Source organism: Beta vulgaris, chromosome 5 (genome assembly GCF_026745355.1).
Source record: "Beta vulgaris subsp. vulgaris cultivar EL10 chromosome 5, EL10.2, whole genome shotgun sequence".
NCBI lineage: Eukaryota > Viridiplantae > Streptophyta > Magnoliopsida > Caryophyllales > Amaranthaceae > Beta > Beta vulgaris.
This window is the reverse complement of record NC_079206.1, coordinates 42272961-42293243: the sequence shown is the minus strand read 5'-3', so window position 1 is coordinate 42293243 and position 20283 is coordinate 42272961. Positions and strand designations below refer to the sequence as shown.

Sequence of the window (20283 nt, the reverse complement as noted above, 5' to 3'; positions counted from 1 at the left end):
ATGAATGATAATCAAGGCCTTAACATAGAATCACAACGACATATGAGTGCTAAATAAATGCAACTCTCCCAGCTGCACAACTCAATTGGCTTTGCAAAAAGGGCTGCAATAATTATCAGAATGAACCATAAATATGCGCTAAAGGGGTGCCATAGCCAGTTAGGCCTAATAAATTGTAACATACTATGCACACAACCTCCTCAAGGTAAAGGGCGAAAAGAACACATGGGTTTATCTATGGGGAAGAAAAGTCTCCGCAGATAACTATTTGAAATATCTCACGAAGATGATGTATATATATATGAGATTTAATATACATGTAGTATACCAATGATGTATATGTAGTAAAGATATGATGTACATTACATAAAGTAGACTTAGTATAGCAATATAAAAAACCAAATAGATAGGATAAACATCAGCCAAGTCATATATAGAAATGAGTTTCTAGTTATCATTAGATCATAAGGTAACAAAAATCACAATTGCAGAAAAAAACTACAAGCACAGAAACTAAAAGAACATTAAAATCTTGCCATTAACAAAACAGAAACAAAATCACTCTTGAAGAACAGGGGAACAAAACACACTTCTTCATCTTTCTTCATTTACCACACATTACAATTAATAGGTTCATGGATACTCCTATATATTTTATAACTTTGTCCTTTCATGTTTGTGTATGATATTGCAAATAACCCAATTATCGATGAGAAGATGTGAAAAAGTGGAAAACTAGCCACACTTCAATGTACTTGCACAAGTCGCTTGATATACTCATAGAAGCAGACAATGTACTTGGTGAAAAATGTATGAAATTCTATAAATAAGAATTTTTATTTTTAATATGAGAGATTGGATCTAATGTTTATTTAGGCATATATGATAACTTTTTGCAGAATAGTTGTGTCAATGTTGCTTAATCGGTTATTCGAATTTTCTCATAAAGAGGATGTATATAATTAAGATTTAATGTACCTATAGAGCGTCAGTGATGTATATGTAGTAAAGATGTGATGTACATGAGTGAGGCTAGAAACACAAACACTAGCCACACATCCTACTGAAGAAAAGTGCAAAAATTAACCATTATTCATCACGAAACATCATGTACCACCTAGTAACATATGATGAACATGTCCAAAGTCATCAGATTGTACCCATTACCCATAGCCAAACAAAGCCCAAAGATTATCAAATTCTTCAAAAATAACACAGTTGAACAATAATGAACTAATGTATATAGCCAAAGCTTGCATAGATTCCTAAGTAGACCGCGATAAGAAGCCAAATATATCAGGTAATAACTGCCAATCTTCCCTGCATAATTCGGCATCCCTCGGCAACTCACAAAGCTGCCTATAGAATTCTACGGGATCAACAGAAGCAACATGCTCAAATCCTTCATAATTTCTGGAGGAACTTAACTCACCATCTGCTCATAGAACATTTCAGAATCAACAACATCTAAATCAACAACTACAACCAATTTTCTCACCAATTACAAAACCGATTTTCACGCAATACTAAAGATGAATAAAGACATTCCAAACAGTAAGTCAATCTCCCTCTCTCGTAATTCCCCTGTTGGGTAAATTCTATCACTTCCTACACTAATCTCACAATCTAGCAAATTCATAAAATTTGCATCAATAACCTAAATAATAATTCATCCTCCAAAAACACAATCCACACATTCAATCCATTAGGATCATAATAAAAGATGCAAAATCAAACATGAAATTAAGCAAATTAGTCAAACGAGAGAGAAAAAGTAGAATTTCAACAGAAATTCAACATTCCATCAGGTATAGTTTGTAAAAGACAATTTTCGATTATAAGATTTGAAGAACATAGCTTATAATTATCTTATAATTATGGAATCCATGATTAAGCATATAATGCAAGTACATCAATTTTAAAAAGTTTAGATTTTTGTTCGTACCTGATGATGAATTGATGATTACTTGATTGAATTTCGACCAAGAAAGGAAAGTTCAGATTTTTGTTTGTAATCAATAGTTCGATGATGAGAGATTAGAGTATAAATCTTTGATTTTTCTCTCGGTGAACGCTGAATTGAAATGTTGCTGCTACAAGAGTGGTTTTGTTATTACTTCTATGGGTAAATCGCAGCCCTTAGATCTTTTTTATTTAACGGTTGTAGTTAATTCTCACATAGTTTTCTATTCTCACATAACTCTTCATTCTCACCGGATCCCGACTCTGTATATACATATACATATATATATATGAGCTTGGTAGGTTAGCCTTTGGGCTGACTTAATTTCCTAATCAAATAGATATACATACATATATCTATATATATATATATATATATATATATATATATATATGTATGTATGTATGTATATATATATGTATGTATGTATATCTATTTGATTAGGAAATTAAGTCAGCCCAAAGGCTAACCTACCAAGGCTACTAGCCTTGTAGGAACTACCAGCACATTGGCTGGTAATGCATGCAAAGCATGCTAAGCAAATAGATATATGTATGTATATCTATTTGATTAGGAAATTAAGTCAGCCCAAAGGCTAACCTACCAAGGCTACTAGCCTTGTAGGAACTACCAGCACATTGGCTGGTAATGCATGCAAAGCATGCTAAGCAAATACCCCAACATAATGCTGGGGGTAAGGATCGAACCCCTGATCTCACAGATCAGAGGGGAGTGCTCTACCACATGAGTTAGCTCCTCATCCTTATGTATATATCTATAATATATATATATATATATATATATATATATAATAATATATACATATGTGTGTGTATATATATATATACACGTTGGATTCGCTAAATATTTTGTTGGATTATTATGGAATTGTATTTATGATGTTGGTTGTTGGGTTGAATATGATGTTGGTTGTTGGGTTGAATATTGGATGATGGATGTTGGAGATAATGGTGGTTGTTTGATGGAATTTTGGATTTGCTTGGATGGTGGATATTATGAAATACGATAAATTTTTTTTTTAAAAAAAAGGCATATTGCTGCGATTTTGGGCCAGAAACCGCAGCAACATGCCTTTTATTATTCTTTAATTAACAATATTGCTGCGGTTTCTGGGCCAAAACCGCAGCAATATGCCTTCTTGTTAATTAAAAAATAATAAACGTAATATTGTTGCGGATTCTAGCCCAAAACCGCAGCAATATTACTTTTATTATTTTTAATTAACAATATTGTTGCGGTTTTGGGCTAGAAACCGCAGCAATATTACGTGTTAACCAGATAATAAATAAAAATATTGTTGCGGTTTGGCCTAAAAACCGCAGCAATATATTTATTATCTATTGCTGCCCCCTTAATTGCTGTGCGCCCAAAGCCGCAACAATAGGCCTTTTTTTGACCGCTGCAATAAGCATTTATTCTACTAGTGTATACCCTCAATTTCTTGATAATTCACCATGTGTTCACCATGTGTCCTTAATGAGTCACGATTATCATTTTTTTTTTATCATTAAACCTTGATTCATTACTAAACCTTATTTCATCCTTATTTCACTCAAACCCTAACAAATTAGCATTGAAACAATACATAAGGCCAAAGAAGAAGTAAGAGAGTTATGGAGGAAAACAGGTAGAAGGGGACATTTGTGGTGTTTTAATGGTGTTCAATTACGATTAACGACTCAAATTGGGGTTGATTAGAGTTTGGTAACAGAATTAGGGGTTAATGATAAAAAAAAAGTTGATAATCGTTAATCATTAACGGTACATGGTGAATTATCAAGAAATTGAATGGTGTACGGTGAATTTTGAAAACATCGAGAGCATATGATGAATAAAAATTTTGTTGGGGGTATATGGTGAAAAATTCATAAAAAATATAACAATTCCTAATATCCCACATTCAGATGAATCAAATAATATCCCACATGATTATATTTGTTTTTGTATTTTGAGATAAATATAGAAGATTCTATCTGATTGTGAATAGTGTCAATACTACAAGTGAGGAAAATATAAAATACAAGAGGAGTACTAGTTTCATTTCACAATACCTGTACCCTTTTCCTCTTTTGAATTTGTCACAACACATGTACCATTTCCTCTTTTAAATATTTCACAATACATTTCCTCCTTTAAAACATAATCACATTAAATTAAAATGCAATTACAATACTCTCTCCTCATCCTTAATTTATGTATTATATATAAATGAGGCATTTATTATGAAAGCGGAGTAGTATTACCAAAGATTGAGGTAAACAAACTTGTTCATATATGAAGTTGGATTTCTCGGAAGAAAACTATTAGGTATGGAGATAATTTACGATGATGTCAAAATGCGGTAGCCACGTATTCAGTTAGATATTTATTTTATTAAGACACTCGATCAGTTATGCATCTAGAAGTTCTCAAGAAAATTTTAGCAACTAGATTGAAACGAAGTTTTACATCTAGAAATTCAAGGCACATATGATAGCACATCTAGAAATGCAAGGCACATATGATAGCACATCGCATTCACAAAGCGACTACTACTCCTCCATGTAAGGAAGCAATGCAGGGGTGGAACCCTCGACATTACTGCATTCAACGAGTTTTGCGTCACATTTTGACTCTCATTCCTGATATGGAAAGGAATTATTTCATTCACCATTTTAGTCTTGATGTCTTATTCATTGCTAAAGTATTATCTGATAATAGGAAAAAAAAAAAACTTGATAGGTGTCTCATCGTTAGAGGTCAAGATGTCCTCTTATATAGACATTTTTGACATTTTGCATAAAAAGACAAAAAAACAGATTTGAATTTTGGTACCAACTTATACTAAAGTTCAGTAAAATTAGTATCAATACTCAGTAAAATTAGTACCAATACCAAAATAAATCTTATTTTGGTATCTAGTATAAGTGAACTTTGATATCAACTTTGAGTTTTGGTACCAATTAAACTTACTTTGATATCAACTTTAAAATTTGTTATCAGTAATACCAAAATAACTCTTACTTTGATACCAGTAAATTATTTTGTTACCTCCTGTGGAGGCCTCTCACGATGAAATGCCAATACTTTCTAAAAAAAAAAGTCAATTTTGTTAATTTATACTACCAAAAGTCTGTTGCCTTAATTTTACTATTCTCGGTCTGGAGTGTGGATCAGACGGTTCAGTGTAGTGCTGATGTCCATGGAAAATTCCACTGCTACTATAAATACTTTCAGTTGGTAGTTGCTAGGTAGTTAATCAAATGCAAAGCTTTTTGATCATATTAAGTTAAGCTCCTCAATAATGGAGTTAATAATGCTACTCATCATAATCATCTTCACCATCATCTTCGTCTCAAAAAAATTACTCAGCAAATCAAAGTCAAAGCTCCCTCCTGGTCCAAAACCATGGCCTATCATAGGCAACATCCATCAGCTAGGCAACAAACCTCATCGTTCTGCGGCCGAGCTCTCAAAAACTTACGGCCCCATAATGTCTCTAAAACTAGGGAGCGTCACTACAATAGTAATATCATCTCCAGAAATAGCCCAAGAAATGTTTCTTAAACACGACTTAGCCTTTTCCGGTAGGATGCTCCCACATGCCCTTACGGCAACTAACCATCACGAGTATTCTGTGGCTTTTCTCCCAATATGCCCCAGATGGCGGAACCTTAGAAAGATTGCAACTGTCCAGTTATTTACCAGTCGACAGCTTGATGCTAGCCAAGCTTTGCGGCAGAAGAAGGTTAATGAGTTAGTTGAGTTTGTGCAACAGTGTTGCGAAACTGGTGTGTCTGTTGATATTGGTAAGGCTGCGTTTACTACCACACTAAACTTGTTGGCCAACACATTTTTCTCAATGGACGTGGCTAGCCATGTTTCTTCGGAATCACAAGAGTTTAAGGATCTTGTTTGGAATGTTCAAGAAGAGGGAGCACGGCCTAATGTTTCGGATTTTTTCCCGTTAGTTAAGAATTTTGATCTGCAAGGAGTGTATAAAAGGTCTTCATATTACCTTAACAAGATGTTACGATTTTTCGAGGAAATTATTGATGCAAGGCTGAGTGATCCCATGGCTCCCAAGGATGATGTATTAGGTATTTTACTCAAGCTTGTTGAAGACGAGGAATTGAACCTTAATGAAGTAAAACATAATCTTGTGGTAAGAATCCTATTAATCACACATTTTTTTCGCTTTTTATTTTATATTGGATCCTATTGATCAAATTTCTAGCTGCTTTCTAAGCTTTCTTTCTCTTTTTTTCATTAATTTAAATCTTTTTGTCGAAAAAACCTATTAAAATAGTCATTTGTTAACATTTTTTTTTTTGTTGAAAAAAACCTATTATAATACTATTTTTGTAACTTAAGACCACTTCAATGTTTTTCTGCCAAAAACTCATTTTTCTAATATTGATTTTTTTACCCCTACCTTTCTCATTAAAAAAAGAGGTTGGTCTCAATTAATGAGAAAAGGGAAAGAAAATCAATGTTGGAAAATTGACTTTTTGGCTGGAAAACTTTGAGATGGTATTAAGCAAGTAACAAAGGTAAATATTACAATAGGCCTTCTTCAACAAGAAAAATTTTATTAAGTCTTTTCCAACAAAATATCTATATTAATAGATTCTTTTCCAACATAAAATTGTTTAATTTATGTAATTTTCAATCATTATGATTAACAAATTTTAAGTTCAGTTGAGATAGAAGGTGGCGAAAGCAACCAACAACTTATACTTCCTTTCTCTTTTTAAAATTACTATTGTGACTTTGGTACTATTCATGCAATTATGTGACCATATTTATTACATCAGTTTTTTTTATATAATTTTTTTCAGAACAAAAGGCGTAGATAGATTAGATAGTTATGTTACAATAAGTGTTCCATACACAATCAAAAGTGGAGTTAGCACTACTGCATTTAGACAAAAGGAAATATAAAACACCATCGATAGTTTTCACATTTACATTCCCATTATCCAACAACCTAAGCCAAAACATGTTAGACTTGCTATTCTCCTTGAATTTGTGATCCAATGAGATCCTTCTAAATCTCCTCCTTAACATAATCAGGTGTTAATACATGTATTCTTGAGCATTCCTTCATTTCCAGCCCTAGCTTAGCTAACTTATGAGCTACCATATTTTCTTTTCTTTTTACATGAAAGAATTGTGCTTCAAAATAAGTATCGATAGCAGCTTTTATCTCCTGAATTATCATCCCAAGTTCATGCATTTCATTATCCTCTACCTCCTTCAACATTTGATGAATAATTAAAGCATCCATTTCAATTTGAGTTTTGTACAAACCAAAATACTTCGCAAGTTCAATTCCTTTTCTCACCACTAATAGTTTCGCATGTGCCGGATCCTTAGATTGGGTCTTGAAGGAATAACCTAAAAATCAGCTGCCATCATCCTTTATGATTACACCTCCTCCATTAGCTCCATTGGTTGATTTTCAACATCCATCTGAGTTGATCTTGTAGAATCCAGCCTCAGGTATCTTCCATTGAACACATTGTTCATCCATACTTTGTTGTTTGCCCTTATCCTGAAAACATTTTAAGTTGACCACCAAATATGTTCTTAATCTATCAAACACGTAAAAGCCATGTCTCGTTTTTTGCTGGAATATCGTCTCATTCCTATTTCTCCAAATATGCCAAATAGTTAATTACCCCAAATACCATCACCCAATCCTGGTTACCTCTATTGTTAATTGACATCCAAGTATTCCAATCACTATTCATAAACACCTTCATGTCAGGTTGCTCAATATTTCTATTTGAATTTAAAACCATATTCCAAATAGCCTAGAGTTGAAACAATCCCTAAAAACATGTATGTGATCTTCCTCCTTTTCTACACATCGAGAGCAAATTGGATTAAAGGTATGAATTTTGGTTTTGAGAATTGTACCAATAGGAAGGATTTGGTGGCAAAGATGCTACAATAACATTGTGTATTTGTAAAGGATGGCGTTTTTCCAAAGTTTCTTATTCCTATTGATTAGTGAAAGGTTAAAGTAACAATTAGGCGAAGAAATGATCCTATAAGCACTCTTAATATCATACTTTCCAAAGATTCTTGGACCCCAAACTAACCTATCTCTTTTATGATAGAGGGAATAGAGGTGGAAATAATGAGATTTATCAAATTTTTTGGGAGTCATTTCTAATGATTTTACTAACTCTCCAGTGTTCCGACCTTTTGGAAATCATTTGCACCACACATTTTATTAGCTCTTCCTCCCCCCATCCATTTATGAAACCATCGAGAAGTGTCATTATCATTTCCTATTCTATATTAATCCATTTTGAAGAACTTCTCGACCTTTTAGAATATCACTCCACAAAGTTGAATCCCCATTTCTATGGAAATAGTTCATGAAGGAAACTTTGCTTAGATATTTGGAACTCATAATTTTTATCCATAATTTGTTATCATCTGTAATAAAGCTCCAACCTAACTTGGACAATGTTCCAGTTCTTTAAATTTTGAAAACCTAGTCCTCCCATATGAATTGGTTCAATCACCTTATCCTAGCTCATTCTAAGTAAGTAATGGCTTTTATCTATAGCATTCCAAAGGACTTTTTACAACTCTTTCCCATGTCATCAATAATTAATGTAGGCAGAACAACAGATTGCATGGTATAGAGTGGGTAAGTGCTAAGGACAAATTTTATAAGAGTTGTTCTTCCAACTATGTTAATTAACTTAGCCTGCCACCTCCTTATTTTATCCTTTGTTTTATTTAACATGGAAGCATAATCTTCTTTCTTTAATTTGTTGGGCAAGATACTGACCCTCAAATATTTCCTAAAAGAAGTAGTGCTAGACATTCCCATTTCCTTGCTAATTAGATGTCTATAAGAGGGACTCGGGTTAGGTTGAAACACAATTTTAGATTTTTAACAAAAAGACCCGATTGATGACCAGAGTTTTGTAACACCTCCTTTATAACTCTAGAGTTTTCCACAGTAGCCTTTCCAAACAAAAAAACATCATCAGCATAGAAAATGTGTGAAATGTCAACATTGTTTGTGATCTTAAAGGGAATCCAACTCTTATCCATTATCCTTGTTTGGATTAGACGAGATAATCTTTCCATACAAAGGACAAAAGATATATGAAGAAAGTGGATCATCTTGCCTTATTCCTCTTGAATGGCAGATCTTGATTAGTAATTTCCCCATTCCATAAGATATAAACTCTTGGAGTGCAAATTCAATTCATAATTAGTCTAGTTAACTTAGAAGGAAATCCAAACAACTCCAACCTTTCTATTATGAAGCACCATTCAAGACTATCATAGGCCTTAGATGGATCGATTTTTAAGGCCATAATTTTCACATTTTTTTAGCCTTTTCAAAACTATGAACTACTTCTTTGATAACTAAAATGTTATCCAAAATATTCCTATTGGGAACAAAACTCGATTGAATAGGATTAATTATATCCTCAAGAAAAGGTTTAATTATATTGGCTATAGTCTTTGTTAAAATTTTGTAAATAATGTTACAAAGTCCTATGGGCCTTAAATCTTTTAGTTCACTAGGATTATCCAACCTTTGGGATTAAAGTGATGAAGGAATTATTAATAGAATGTGGAATACTTGCTGACTCAAAACAAGAGATAACTAGATTAGTAATAGAATTTCCTACTACATCTTAGTGCCTTTGATAGAGAATTGGTTGAATGCCATCTAGTCCTGGGGTTTTTGTAGGGTGCATACCCCTTAGAGCAAGCCATATCTCTTCACCTGTACATGTTCTATTCAAACTTGCTATATCTTTCTCACTAAGACCTGTCCTAAACTCAACTACCTTACTAGCAAGAGAGCTAACTTTGGTAGTGGCAAAAAAGTTAACAAAATGATTGACAATCAAATCCTTAACCTCTTTATCCTCCACTAACCACTCCCCCTGATTGTTTTTAAAGGTAACTATTTTTACTCTGCTAGCTTTTATTTTAGAGAGAATGTGATAATATCTAGTATTCCAATCCCGAAACTTACGTAGTCACAACCAGTATTTTGAGCTCATTCAATCCTTTCCAACTTGATGATGTTATTATAATCCCACTAGTGGAAAAATGAAGAAGGGCTGCGCTGAAAAAGGCCTGTAGGGCTGCGCTTTTTGACAGCAGCCCTTTCAATAGTAGCCCTTCACTGTGAAGGGCTGCGCTTTTTAGGTAAAAGCGCAGTCCTTCATAGCTAGAAGGGCTGCGCTTTTTAGGTAAAAGCGCAGCCCTTCATGGCTAGAAGGGCTGCGCTTTTACCTAAAAAGCGCAGCCCTTCCTACCAAAAAAATAAATAAATAAATTTTTTTTTTTTTACATTTATTACTCATAATCTCACATTGAAATTATACAGAAGAGAAACGAAATGAAAATAAACCCAAACAAAAAAAAGAACGAAATGAAAATGAAAAAAAGGAACAAAAACTAATATACAGAAGAGAAGAAATTATAGATCTGAAAATACAAGAACATTAATCAAAACGAAGATGAAAATACAAGAACCTTAATCAAAACAAAGAGAAGTATACAAGAACATTAAATCAAAACAAAGAGAAGTATACAAGAACATTAATCAAAACATAGAGAAGTATACAAGAACATTAATCAAAACAAAGATTAAGAAATTATAGATCTTAAAATACAAGAACCACCTCCAAACATTAACCTAATAATGTTTAAATACATAAAACAAAACCCTAATACATAATTAAGGAAAAAAAAATTCAGAAATACTTAAAATGCCTATTTGGAGTCTTAAACGAACTCGGATGGCTTAAAAAGCCTAAACATCACGGCGTAGCAGTGAGTTTGACTTGTTGGCCCGTTCCGCTTCCGAAAATTTATCACAATAGACAATCGGACTCCGTCAGTATGATTCGTGCAAATCATTTCAGGCTTTTTGTCGCGTTTCTGGGAGTTTTTGAGAGAGAAGAGAGGATGAGAGAGAAGGAGGAAAGGGAGGAGGGTCGTGAGAGAGAAGAGAGAAGGAGGAAAATGGATGAGGGACGTGAGAGAGGAGAGAGAATGAGAGATAATATATCTGATGCCCGCTCAATATTTCAAAGCCCGCGATTTTTTTATTTCAAATTTTTTTAAGAAGGGCTGCGCTTTTCTTCAAAAGCGCAGCCCTACTTAGTCAGAAGGGCTGCGCTTTTTATAAAAGCGCAGCCCTTCACTTAGCAGGGCTGCGCTTTTCTTCAAAAGCGCAGCCCTTCTGTTATGTAGGGCTGCGCTTTTGTACAAAAGTGCAACCCTTCACTAGTAGGGCTGCGCTTTTATCAAAAGCGCAGCCCTTCCTCCGCAGCCCTTCCTTTTTTTTCTCCTAGTGTCCAATAACAACTCTTTTTCTAGAGATTCAAGAAAGGCAGAGTTTTTTTACACAAAGTAATTTGAATACCATTCAGTCTCTCTAAAATCCTTTTCTTTTTATTGAGGGTTGCAAAATAATGAGATTTAAGCCAATTTTTTATCTCAACAGTAAAAGCATCCCTACTTCTCTCGAAATACAAAGAGTGAACCCCTCATGTTGTTTTAAGAAATACAAAAAGGAACTATGTGAAAGCCAAGACTCTTTGCAATGGAAAGGAAATTGTTTTGAAAGAGTTGCAGTTTGTAAATAGTTAATCAAAATTGGGCAATGATTCGAGAAAGTTCTCGGTAAATGTAATACCTAAGTGTTTGGAAAGTGAGTTATTCAATCTGAGTTTGTTAATGCTCTATCAAGCTGATCTATAATCAAGTGAATACCCTCTTGACAGTTGCTCCAAGTGTAATCAGGACCTTTGTATTTCAGATTCATTAACCCAGTACTATCCATCCAAGTCTCCATACTCCTTCCTTGCATATGAGTTACTTTTCTCCGTCCCAATTTCTCTAACTAATCAACCACCTCATTGAGATCCCCGACCACCATCCATGGAGCATTCTGAGGAATAGGATTATCTGTTAACTCCTTCCAAAGCTCATTTTTCTCATCTCTTTTTGTTGGTGCATGCACCCTTGTGATGACCATTTTCGGAGAATTAGGAAAAATCTTGAAAAGAGAGTAAAAGTATCTTTTAGAAGGTCCCACAAAGTTTATTAGTTGTACACTACTCCTTCAAATCAGCCAAATTCCCCCTATCCTGCCAACTGGAGGAATAACCATATATCCACAAAAACCCATCTGTTTCATCACTTGCTTAATTACCTCGATCTTCTCCAGACTTTGTTTCAAGTAGAATTATCACAATTCCTAAATTTTGATTATATAGTAAGGATTTCTAATGTGGAACAAACTCATTACTTCTTGCTCCTCTAATATTCCACAGTAACACATTCATTTCTTTATATTTAGGTGTTTTATTAAGATCCCAATGCTCACCATCAAATCCCTGTCGATTCACCTGTTGCATGTCTAGCTGCCAATCCCTCCATTCCTCCATTCTTCCCATCGCCCATACGTCCTTTTCCAACAACGGAGTTTCCATAGCAATTATCTCCGATGCTATGTTCCTCCCTCTGATATATCTGGCTTCCATCTGAATTCCCAGTTGGAGACCCTGAAAATTGAAGATTGATAGCAGATTTTGAGACAAGGCAACGTATAGACTTTCGCTTTGAGATAGGATGCGAAATGATGGTGGGTTTCTTGAAGGCATCGCTAGAGCGCTTGGAAGAGTTTTTGAGGGTACCAATTCTTCCCTGGAGAGCTCCTGTTGATGCTTTGTAAGGTAATTGATTGAGGATTTCATCAAGGCAATCTTTGCCTTTGGAAATGGTTTCGTTTTGAGGAGTGACCAAGTTAAGGGGTGAGAAAGGATGGAAATAGGGGAAGAGTGTAAGGAGTCGAAATTTTGGTTATGTAATGCTAGTCTGCAAACCAAAGTGGAAGCATTTTGGTTGTGTTTGAGTTTTGGGGAGGTAATTGTATCTTCCTGCATGGAGGAGGAAATCATGAGCTCCAATTAGGGTAAAGAGGAGGTTTTTGGGCTAGTGGCTTGATCACTATTGTGGATGAGAGCCTCTCCTTGCTATGGAGAGATCGAAGTTGGATATCTGAGGTGTAAGGGGAGGGGCTTGAGTTGTTTGCATGGTGTGTTTCGGCTCCAAGTCCACTTCTAATGGGGAAGAGCATTTTCTTTTTCTCTCTTCCTTTTGTGTTTCCTACATTCTGTTTTGAACTATTTTGTTCCTTAGATATTGCTCTTTCTCTGCATGTAATCTCTTCTATTTCCTCTCCCTCTTTTCCTTTATATTCTGCTCTCTTGGTTTGTAATGAGTTGGGGCAAATGTCAACCGTTTTTTCAGCAGCTCTTATTTCTCTTTCTAGATTCTTGCTCCTTTCTTCCCCAATCACTTCTTTTTCTTTTTCTCTCTCCGCTAGTGAGGCAGTTAACTGGTTGTCCTTCATTTTTCTCTCTTTCTCCTTACTTGGCAAACTTCCAAGAAGTGCCTCGATTTTCCTTCTCAGAATTTCTTTCACCGTTAATGTCTTTTCCGCTGCTTAAGCTTTCCTTTCTAACCCAATTAAATCTACTTCTCTTACCTACTTCCTCATCATTGCTTTTTTTTCCAGCTCATTTAAAACTATTTTGCCTTGAAAATTTCTCCTTCCTTTACTAACCAATAATCACGGGCCATATCCATCTTCACCTAATTTTTTCGATATATCTGAATACTTGCCCTCTCCAGATTGGGAATCAAAAATTTCTTTTCTACTCAGATCTTTTAGTTCTCCTGATGAAATGGTAGCACCACTTCCTACTTCTCCCTCTAACAAGTCAGTTTCCCTCTGCTCTATCCTACTGTCTTCTATTTGCATGTTAGTTGCTTTAGGCTTATTCATATGACACTTGTCTTTTAAATGCCCTATCTTCCCACAAGTGAAGCATGATACCCCAATATTCTCATACTCCACGCACTGTCATGCTGCACCAACTTTTACTTTTGTAACCCAGGGATTTACCAACGATAATTCAATACAGATTCTAGCAAAACGTCCTTTTAGTTATCTTATCCGTATTGTAGTCTTTTATCGGTTTACCCACCTTTTAACTATCGCAAACAAAGCTTCTTTTTCATAGTACTCTATTGGCAATTATGGTAATTTAATCCATACAGATTTATTAGGAAAAGCATTGGTGGAAGCACGAAAGTTTGGCTTCCATATTGTAAGCATCAAGTAATGGTTTAAGATAAACCATGGTCCTCCAGAAAGCGCTTTTTCGAAATCATCCAGTAAAGAGAATTTGAAGAAGTAGACATTGCAACCTACATCTATCTCTTCTAGTCTTCCTTTTGGATTCCATATTCTGCGAACTCTTTGGGTCATGAATTCAGGTCTCACTCCAATTCCAAGACATTTGCCCATTAATATAATTTGTCATGGTTCCCTTAGCCTCTCAAGCTCCTCTTTAGAGAAACTTACCACCCTATCAATGAAGGGTTCCAGTTCCTCCACCTCATCTTCCCACTCCATGAAGGTTACCACCCTATCCCTGCTTCTAAGAACCACTGGGAAGGCCCAGCAACTATTTCACAGAATGATGATTTTGCATTTTTATGGTTTTCATTCACTCCAGCTTGCTTGTTTCCATGAGGTGAGTTATGATCTTGTTCTATTTCCATATTTATGGATCCAAATATTACTTTTGATGGGTGATTCCCATTCCACCTTATGTTGTTCTCCATATCCTAGTGTTCATTATTGACTTCTTTTGTGATACCCTCCTACAATGAGGGTCTAGGATCCAATTCTTGTAACATACTGACTATCTACAATATGCAATGACTTGAGAATTACACACTTGATTAAACAAACTACGTACATTGAAGGAGCATGCAACTCTAACACAAAACTCACTATTCCTAAAATAAAAAATAATATGTGGACTTTCCTTCTAAAAAATTCACTCTCAGGTTCCTACATGTGGAACGTGCAAGAAGAACTCCTGATGACGAAAATTCTAGAGAGAGAAAGATATGTTGATTACTTTCTTGGTCTGTTACCTTACAGCTTCAAAGGGTATGGGGGTGTGTGAATTCTTGTGACAGTTTTCTTATATACTTGCAACATTTAAATTTACACAAACACCAAGTAGAATATAGAGATAGAAAGATACAAAAGAGCTTGACATTGAGCTATCGTTCGTTCAATCACTATCTGGGATCTGTGCATCCATCATGACCATCAATCTCTGTATTTCTCTCATGAGTTGGGCTAATTAAGGGGTGGAGTAGAAGCCTAGCAGGTGGTGGGTGTAGGTTTTGGCATGTGGTGGTAAGTGGTGGTTTTTGGGAGGTAGAGTGGGGAAAGAGAAAGCAATAACATGCATGAGTCACCTTTTTTAGTCATTTACAGTTAAATTAGGTTAAAAAGTTAAAATATAGAGTTCCCTTAATCTATACTTCTATACTAATCTATTAAAAGGTGCTCCTAAACAAGGAACGATGTCACGTGTCGCTTTCTCAACCTTTGATCTCAAAGCCCCATAAAAAAAAATCTAAACTTTACTAAAAGAAATAAAAATTCATTAACTTTTAAAATCAACATCATCAAATTTATATGTTTTTAACAAAAATCTCTAATTTAATGACATAAACCCCTTTTTTTTAAATATAAAAAAACAAAGCACCCTTATAGATTAATTATTGGTTCTTTCTCTCGTCTCCTCCTATAATATTCTTCCTCTTATTGCTTTCAATAATTGTTACCTACTATGTATACGTGTATGACTTTATACGCTTTTGTATGTATCATGTATATAGAAGTCTAGTTAACAAATAAATGAAATTGGTTTTAGATGGATATCATCTTTAGGTGAGATGGAAGAGAAGTGATAAGTGGTGTTTTCTAATTTTTTTTTGATTTGTGGGTGGTTATAAGATTAAAGTTTTAAATTAGTCTTATATGCACATGATATGTGCGAAAGCATATAATATTTTGCATGAAAATATAGTAGGTAACAGTTATTGGAAGGGATAAGAGGAAGAATCGATAGTTTGTTTAGGGTGTTTTGTATTTTTCAAAAGTAAAAATATAAAGTTGTGGTAAAAATTAACAATGAAGCGGGCATTGTGCCATTAAATCAGGGATTTTTTCTAGAAAAAATTGAAGTTGATAATGTCCATTATTAAAGTATCTTTCCATGTAAGATAGCTAGCTAGCTCGTTCATAATTTTATATTTTTATTATTACCTCGTGCTTTTAGTAAAGTTAAAATATTGTTTTTTTTTTTAGGGGGGGGGGGGGGGGGTTGGTGCCCCATTAAAAAAACAATATATATGAAACTAGTTTTTATTTTTAGCTAATCTGAACATGTATTGTATATAAGAACATACATTTTCAAATCAATAACTAAATTTGAATGTCATAATTTTAAAACTTAATAATTAATTCAACATCTTAACAAAATTAGTGTGTATAATATTTTATTCGTTTCTTTTGTTCTTCATATTTGTAATATTTTGGTGAGAAGACATTGGTCAAGATAAAAATAACTTTCTGAAACAGATCGAATATGAAATTTAAGAAGATCATCAAAAAAATATTTTTGTTAAAAGAAGATATATAGCTGTCTTTTAATAGAGTATTTCATTTTCAAAGAACATTTCACAAATGATTTAAGCTGGAAAGTTTTGGATGAGATTATAATGTGTCCTCTTTGGTTTTTTTATAGTATAGTATAATAGATGTACAATATAATTAGAATGTATATATGTATGCAAAAGTAATAGAAAAATAAAATGTTTCTTTAACTAAGGGAATTCAAATTTATAGTCCCTTCATTCCTTATTGATTCTTTTAGTTGAAATCTTGAAACTATTTAGAATTACAAGGCAAACTCTACAGAGAATCTTCTAAAATTTTCTAAATATATAAGAAAAAAACATAGTAATTTATGGTCTAATATGATTCGCGGCAATGAGTGCTTTAATTATATCAAATTGTTTCAATTTTTTTCAGTAATACGTGATTACGTACTTCCTCTACTTTTTTTAGTTGTGAAACTTCTTGTTTTCACTCCATCCAATCAATGCATTAATTTGGTCAATAATATCATCAATTACACATTTTGAAATACTATAAAAAGTTGATATTATAAACACATGCATTAAATTGAATTAAAGAAGATCTCACTTGACTTTATTATTTCTTTTACATAAAGAATAACAAATCAAACATAGTTAATTATTGTTAAATAATAGTTACTATGCAAACGTATATTAATAGAAAAAGATACGTATTACCAAATGTGCAAGTTAAATAGCCAAAATTTTGAGCAAGCGTGCTACTATTATTTCGAAGGAAATTCCATATACAATTGTTTTTTTTTTCATGTACAAACAATCATTACAATCGAACAAATCCTTATTAACTTGATCATTTATCTTTCTTAGGGTTTATTTATAGCTGGGACGAGTTCCACCTCTAATACACTGGAATGGGCAATGACCGAGTTACTACTCAATCCAGAAAAAATGAAAAAAGCTCAAACTGAAATAGACCAAATTCTTGGTAAAGATGCGTTCATTCAAGAATCAGACATCTCAAAGTTACCATATATTCAAGCAATAGCGAAAGAAACCCATAGAATGCACCCAGCAACCCCATTTTTAATACCTCACAAGGCGGTAAAAGATGACAACTTATGGGGCTACTTTGTGCCCAAAAATACACAGATATGGGTGAATGTATGGTCTATCGGTTATGATCCAAGTATATGGATCAACCCGCATTCATTTTCACCTGAAAGGTTTCTTAACAAAGAAACCGCTGTGAAAGATCGAGTTTGAGATTTTGACCTTACACCCTTTGGAGCAGGGAGAAGGATATGTCCAGGTATGCCTTTAGCTGATAGGATGGTACATCTAATCTTGGCTACGCTTACTCATTCATTTAGCTGGAAATATATTGATGGGGCAACTTCAAAAGACATAGACATGGAAGAAAAGTTTGGCATTGCACTTCAGAAAGCTCAACCACTTCAAGCAATTCCCCTCTCTAGATGATGATCCCATCATCATCCACGCAATTTATAGCTATATTTTCTTGAAATATTTATCATGATTCTCCATGTACTCAAATAATTACTCTTTATCAGTAGTCTATCTCTATAATATAAGCGAAGAGGAGGGGACACCAAAAATGATAATTCCTTTTATACCCTTGAGTAATAAAATAAAATTTTACCATCTTTTATCATTATATCCTCAATTAACAAAATATTTACATCATCATTGATTTATTGGCTTATAAAAAACAGAAGAATTATATACAATGAACTTTATGAATAATTTTTCGTATATATTATTATGCAATTGACTTTTTGTTTGTTTTCACACGCATCGCGTGCATATAGAACTAGTAAGTCTTAATGTACCATGCACTATGCTAAATTATAACGTTGCTAGTGTTTGCCAATACTAACTATTATCGCAAGCTTTTCTAATATAATATTTCATGCATGTCTAAATAAATGCAATAGTTTAGACTCTACATTTGCCAAAATAGAACCATAACTATTAATATTTGTAATTATCTATTAGTAAAATTTCTCTAAAGTTTATATAATGGAAAAGAATTTTGAACCAAATACTACCACTAAGTGAAAGGTCTATTCACGTAGCCACTTTTAACTAAAAAAAAAAATCAATATAAACCATGTATATTTGACAATATGTGTCCTTAAGATGACAAGGAACTAACAACACACAATCATCATCGATGACTTTATTATGAATTTTTGATAGATTATGAAATATTGAAGAATATTTTGTATTGACTTTTGTATGTATAGTTGCCTAACTTATAGCCTAAATTATAGCAATGTAACAGTCATAGTGATATTGTATATATTGACCAAAGATAGAATGAGAAAGGCACGAAATTACATTCTTTCATGGTATCAGCTAGGGTTTGAATTCTTAACGCTTCCGCAGCCCTCAACGTACCTTCTCTTCTTGTCTCCTCCGTTCTTCCGTCAACATTGGCGACAAGTCTTCATCTTCTTCTTTTTTTCACCCTGCACTTGCTGTTTCAAACATCAAGACCCATGTTCCCATCACTCTTGAGATGGAAAATGTCCAAGATGCCAATTGGGCAAAATTATTTAAGGTCCACTGTCGATCGCACAAAGTTCTTCATCATATAATTCCTCTAAAATCCACGAGTGGGAAAGACAAAGAATCGGCCACTCTTACTGATGATGAACAAGCTCTCTAGGATACCTTGGATGCTGCTGTTGTTCAGTGGATTTATTCCACCATTTCGACAGACCTATTGAACACCATTATTGAAGCCGACGTCTCAGCCATGATGTTATGGACCCGGCTTCGCGATTTATTTCAAGACAATGAAAACTCGCGTGCCGTTGCTTTAGAACATGAATTCAATACCACTTACTTAAAGGATTTCTCCTCGATTTCGGCATATTGTCAACACCTCAAGACTCTTGCCGACCAACTGAAGAACGTGGGTGCTCCTGTTCCGAACAACCGCTTGGTCCTCCGTATGGTGGGTTGTCTCACCTCTGCTTATAATGGGTTGCCTCGGTTATTCGTCATACGAAGGTTCTGCCACCATTTTATGAGGTTCGTTCCATGTTAGCATTGGAGGAAGCTAGCAGGAGGGAACCGGCGGTTGGTGGTGATGATGCCATGGTGGTTGCTAATCATAGGACTGAAGGAACGTATGATAAACGCCCTCAATCTCAAGGCCGTGGAAAATCTCATGATATGGGTCGCAATAATAATAAGAACCGGAACAATACAAAAAATGGTGGTGGTGGTGGTCCGACCACCGGTGGTGGTTCTCCGGGCAGTGCTGGTCGCGACAGCAACCGCGGGGGTGGTCACGCGCCTGGTGGTGGCAAACAGCTACCCTATCCTCCCTCGCCTTGGATGTGGATGTAGTACCCATGGGCATTTCCTCCTTGTCCTTCTCCCACTCAATCTTGGGGTAGGCAAGCTGGAGTGCGGAAGCCCAGCATTTTGAGCCCAATACCCACGAAGCAGCAGGCCTATAGAGCAGCAACGCAGTGGGCTCCTACTGACATCGAGTTTGTCATGCATACCATGTCACTATCTCCACCGGATCCCAACTGGTTTATGGACACTGGGGCGACGTCTCATATGACGTCCGCACAAGGTAATCTCTCGTCTTATGTTAATATGAGCAAAAATAATGGTATTACTGTCGGTAGTGGCCAATCAATTCCAATTCATGGTTATGGGCATGCTATATTACCTTCCCCACACCCACCATTGTCTCTCACCAATGTCCTACATGCTCCCCACCTTATTAAAAA

At 34.7% G+C, this 20283-nt stretch overlaps 1 protein-coding gene across 1 annotated transcript; it reads left to right on the top strand.

Annotated features, from left to right (window-relative positions):
- Positions 1–5126: 5126 nt before the first annotated feature.
- Positions 5127–18182, top strand: LOC104884794 (cytochrome P450 76AD1-like). Its single transcript, XM_048644531.2, has 2 exons — positions 5127–6128; positions 17375–18182. Exons 1-2 carry the CDS (start codon positions 5268–5270, stop codon positions 17768–17770), a joined length of 1257 nt encoding a protein of 418 aa, XP_048500488.1. The 5' UTR covers positions 5127–5267; the 3' UTR covers positions 17771–18182.
- Positions 18183–20283: the final 2101 nt, after the last annotated feature.

Coding starts and splice junctions, on each gene's coding strand:
- LOC104884794 (XM_048644531.2), top strand. CDS start 5,268: ATGGAGTTAATAATGCTACTCATCATAATCATCTTCACCATCATCTTC. Junction 6,129..17,374: donor AAGTAAAACATAATCTTGTG/GTAAGAATCCTA, acceptor TATCTTTCTTAG/GGTTTATTTATAGCTGGGAC.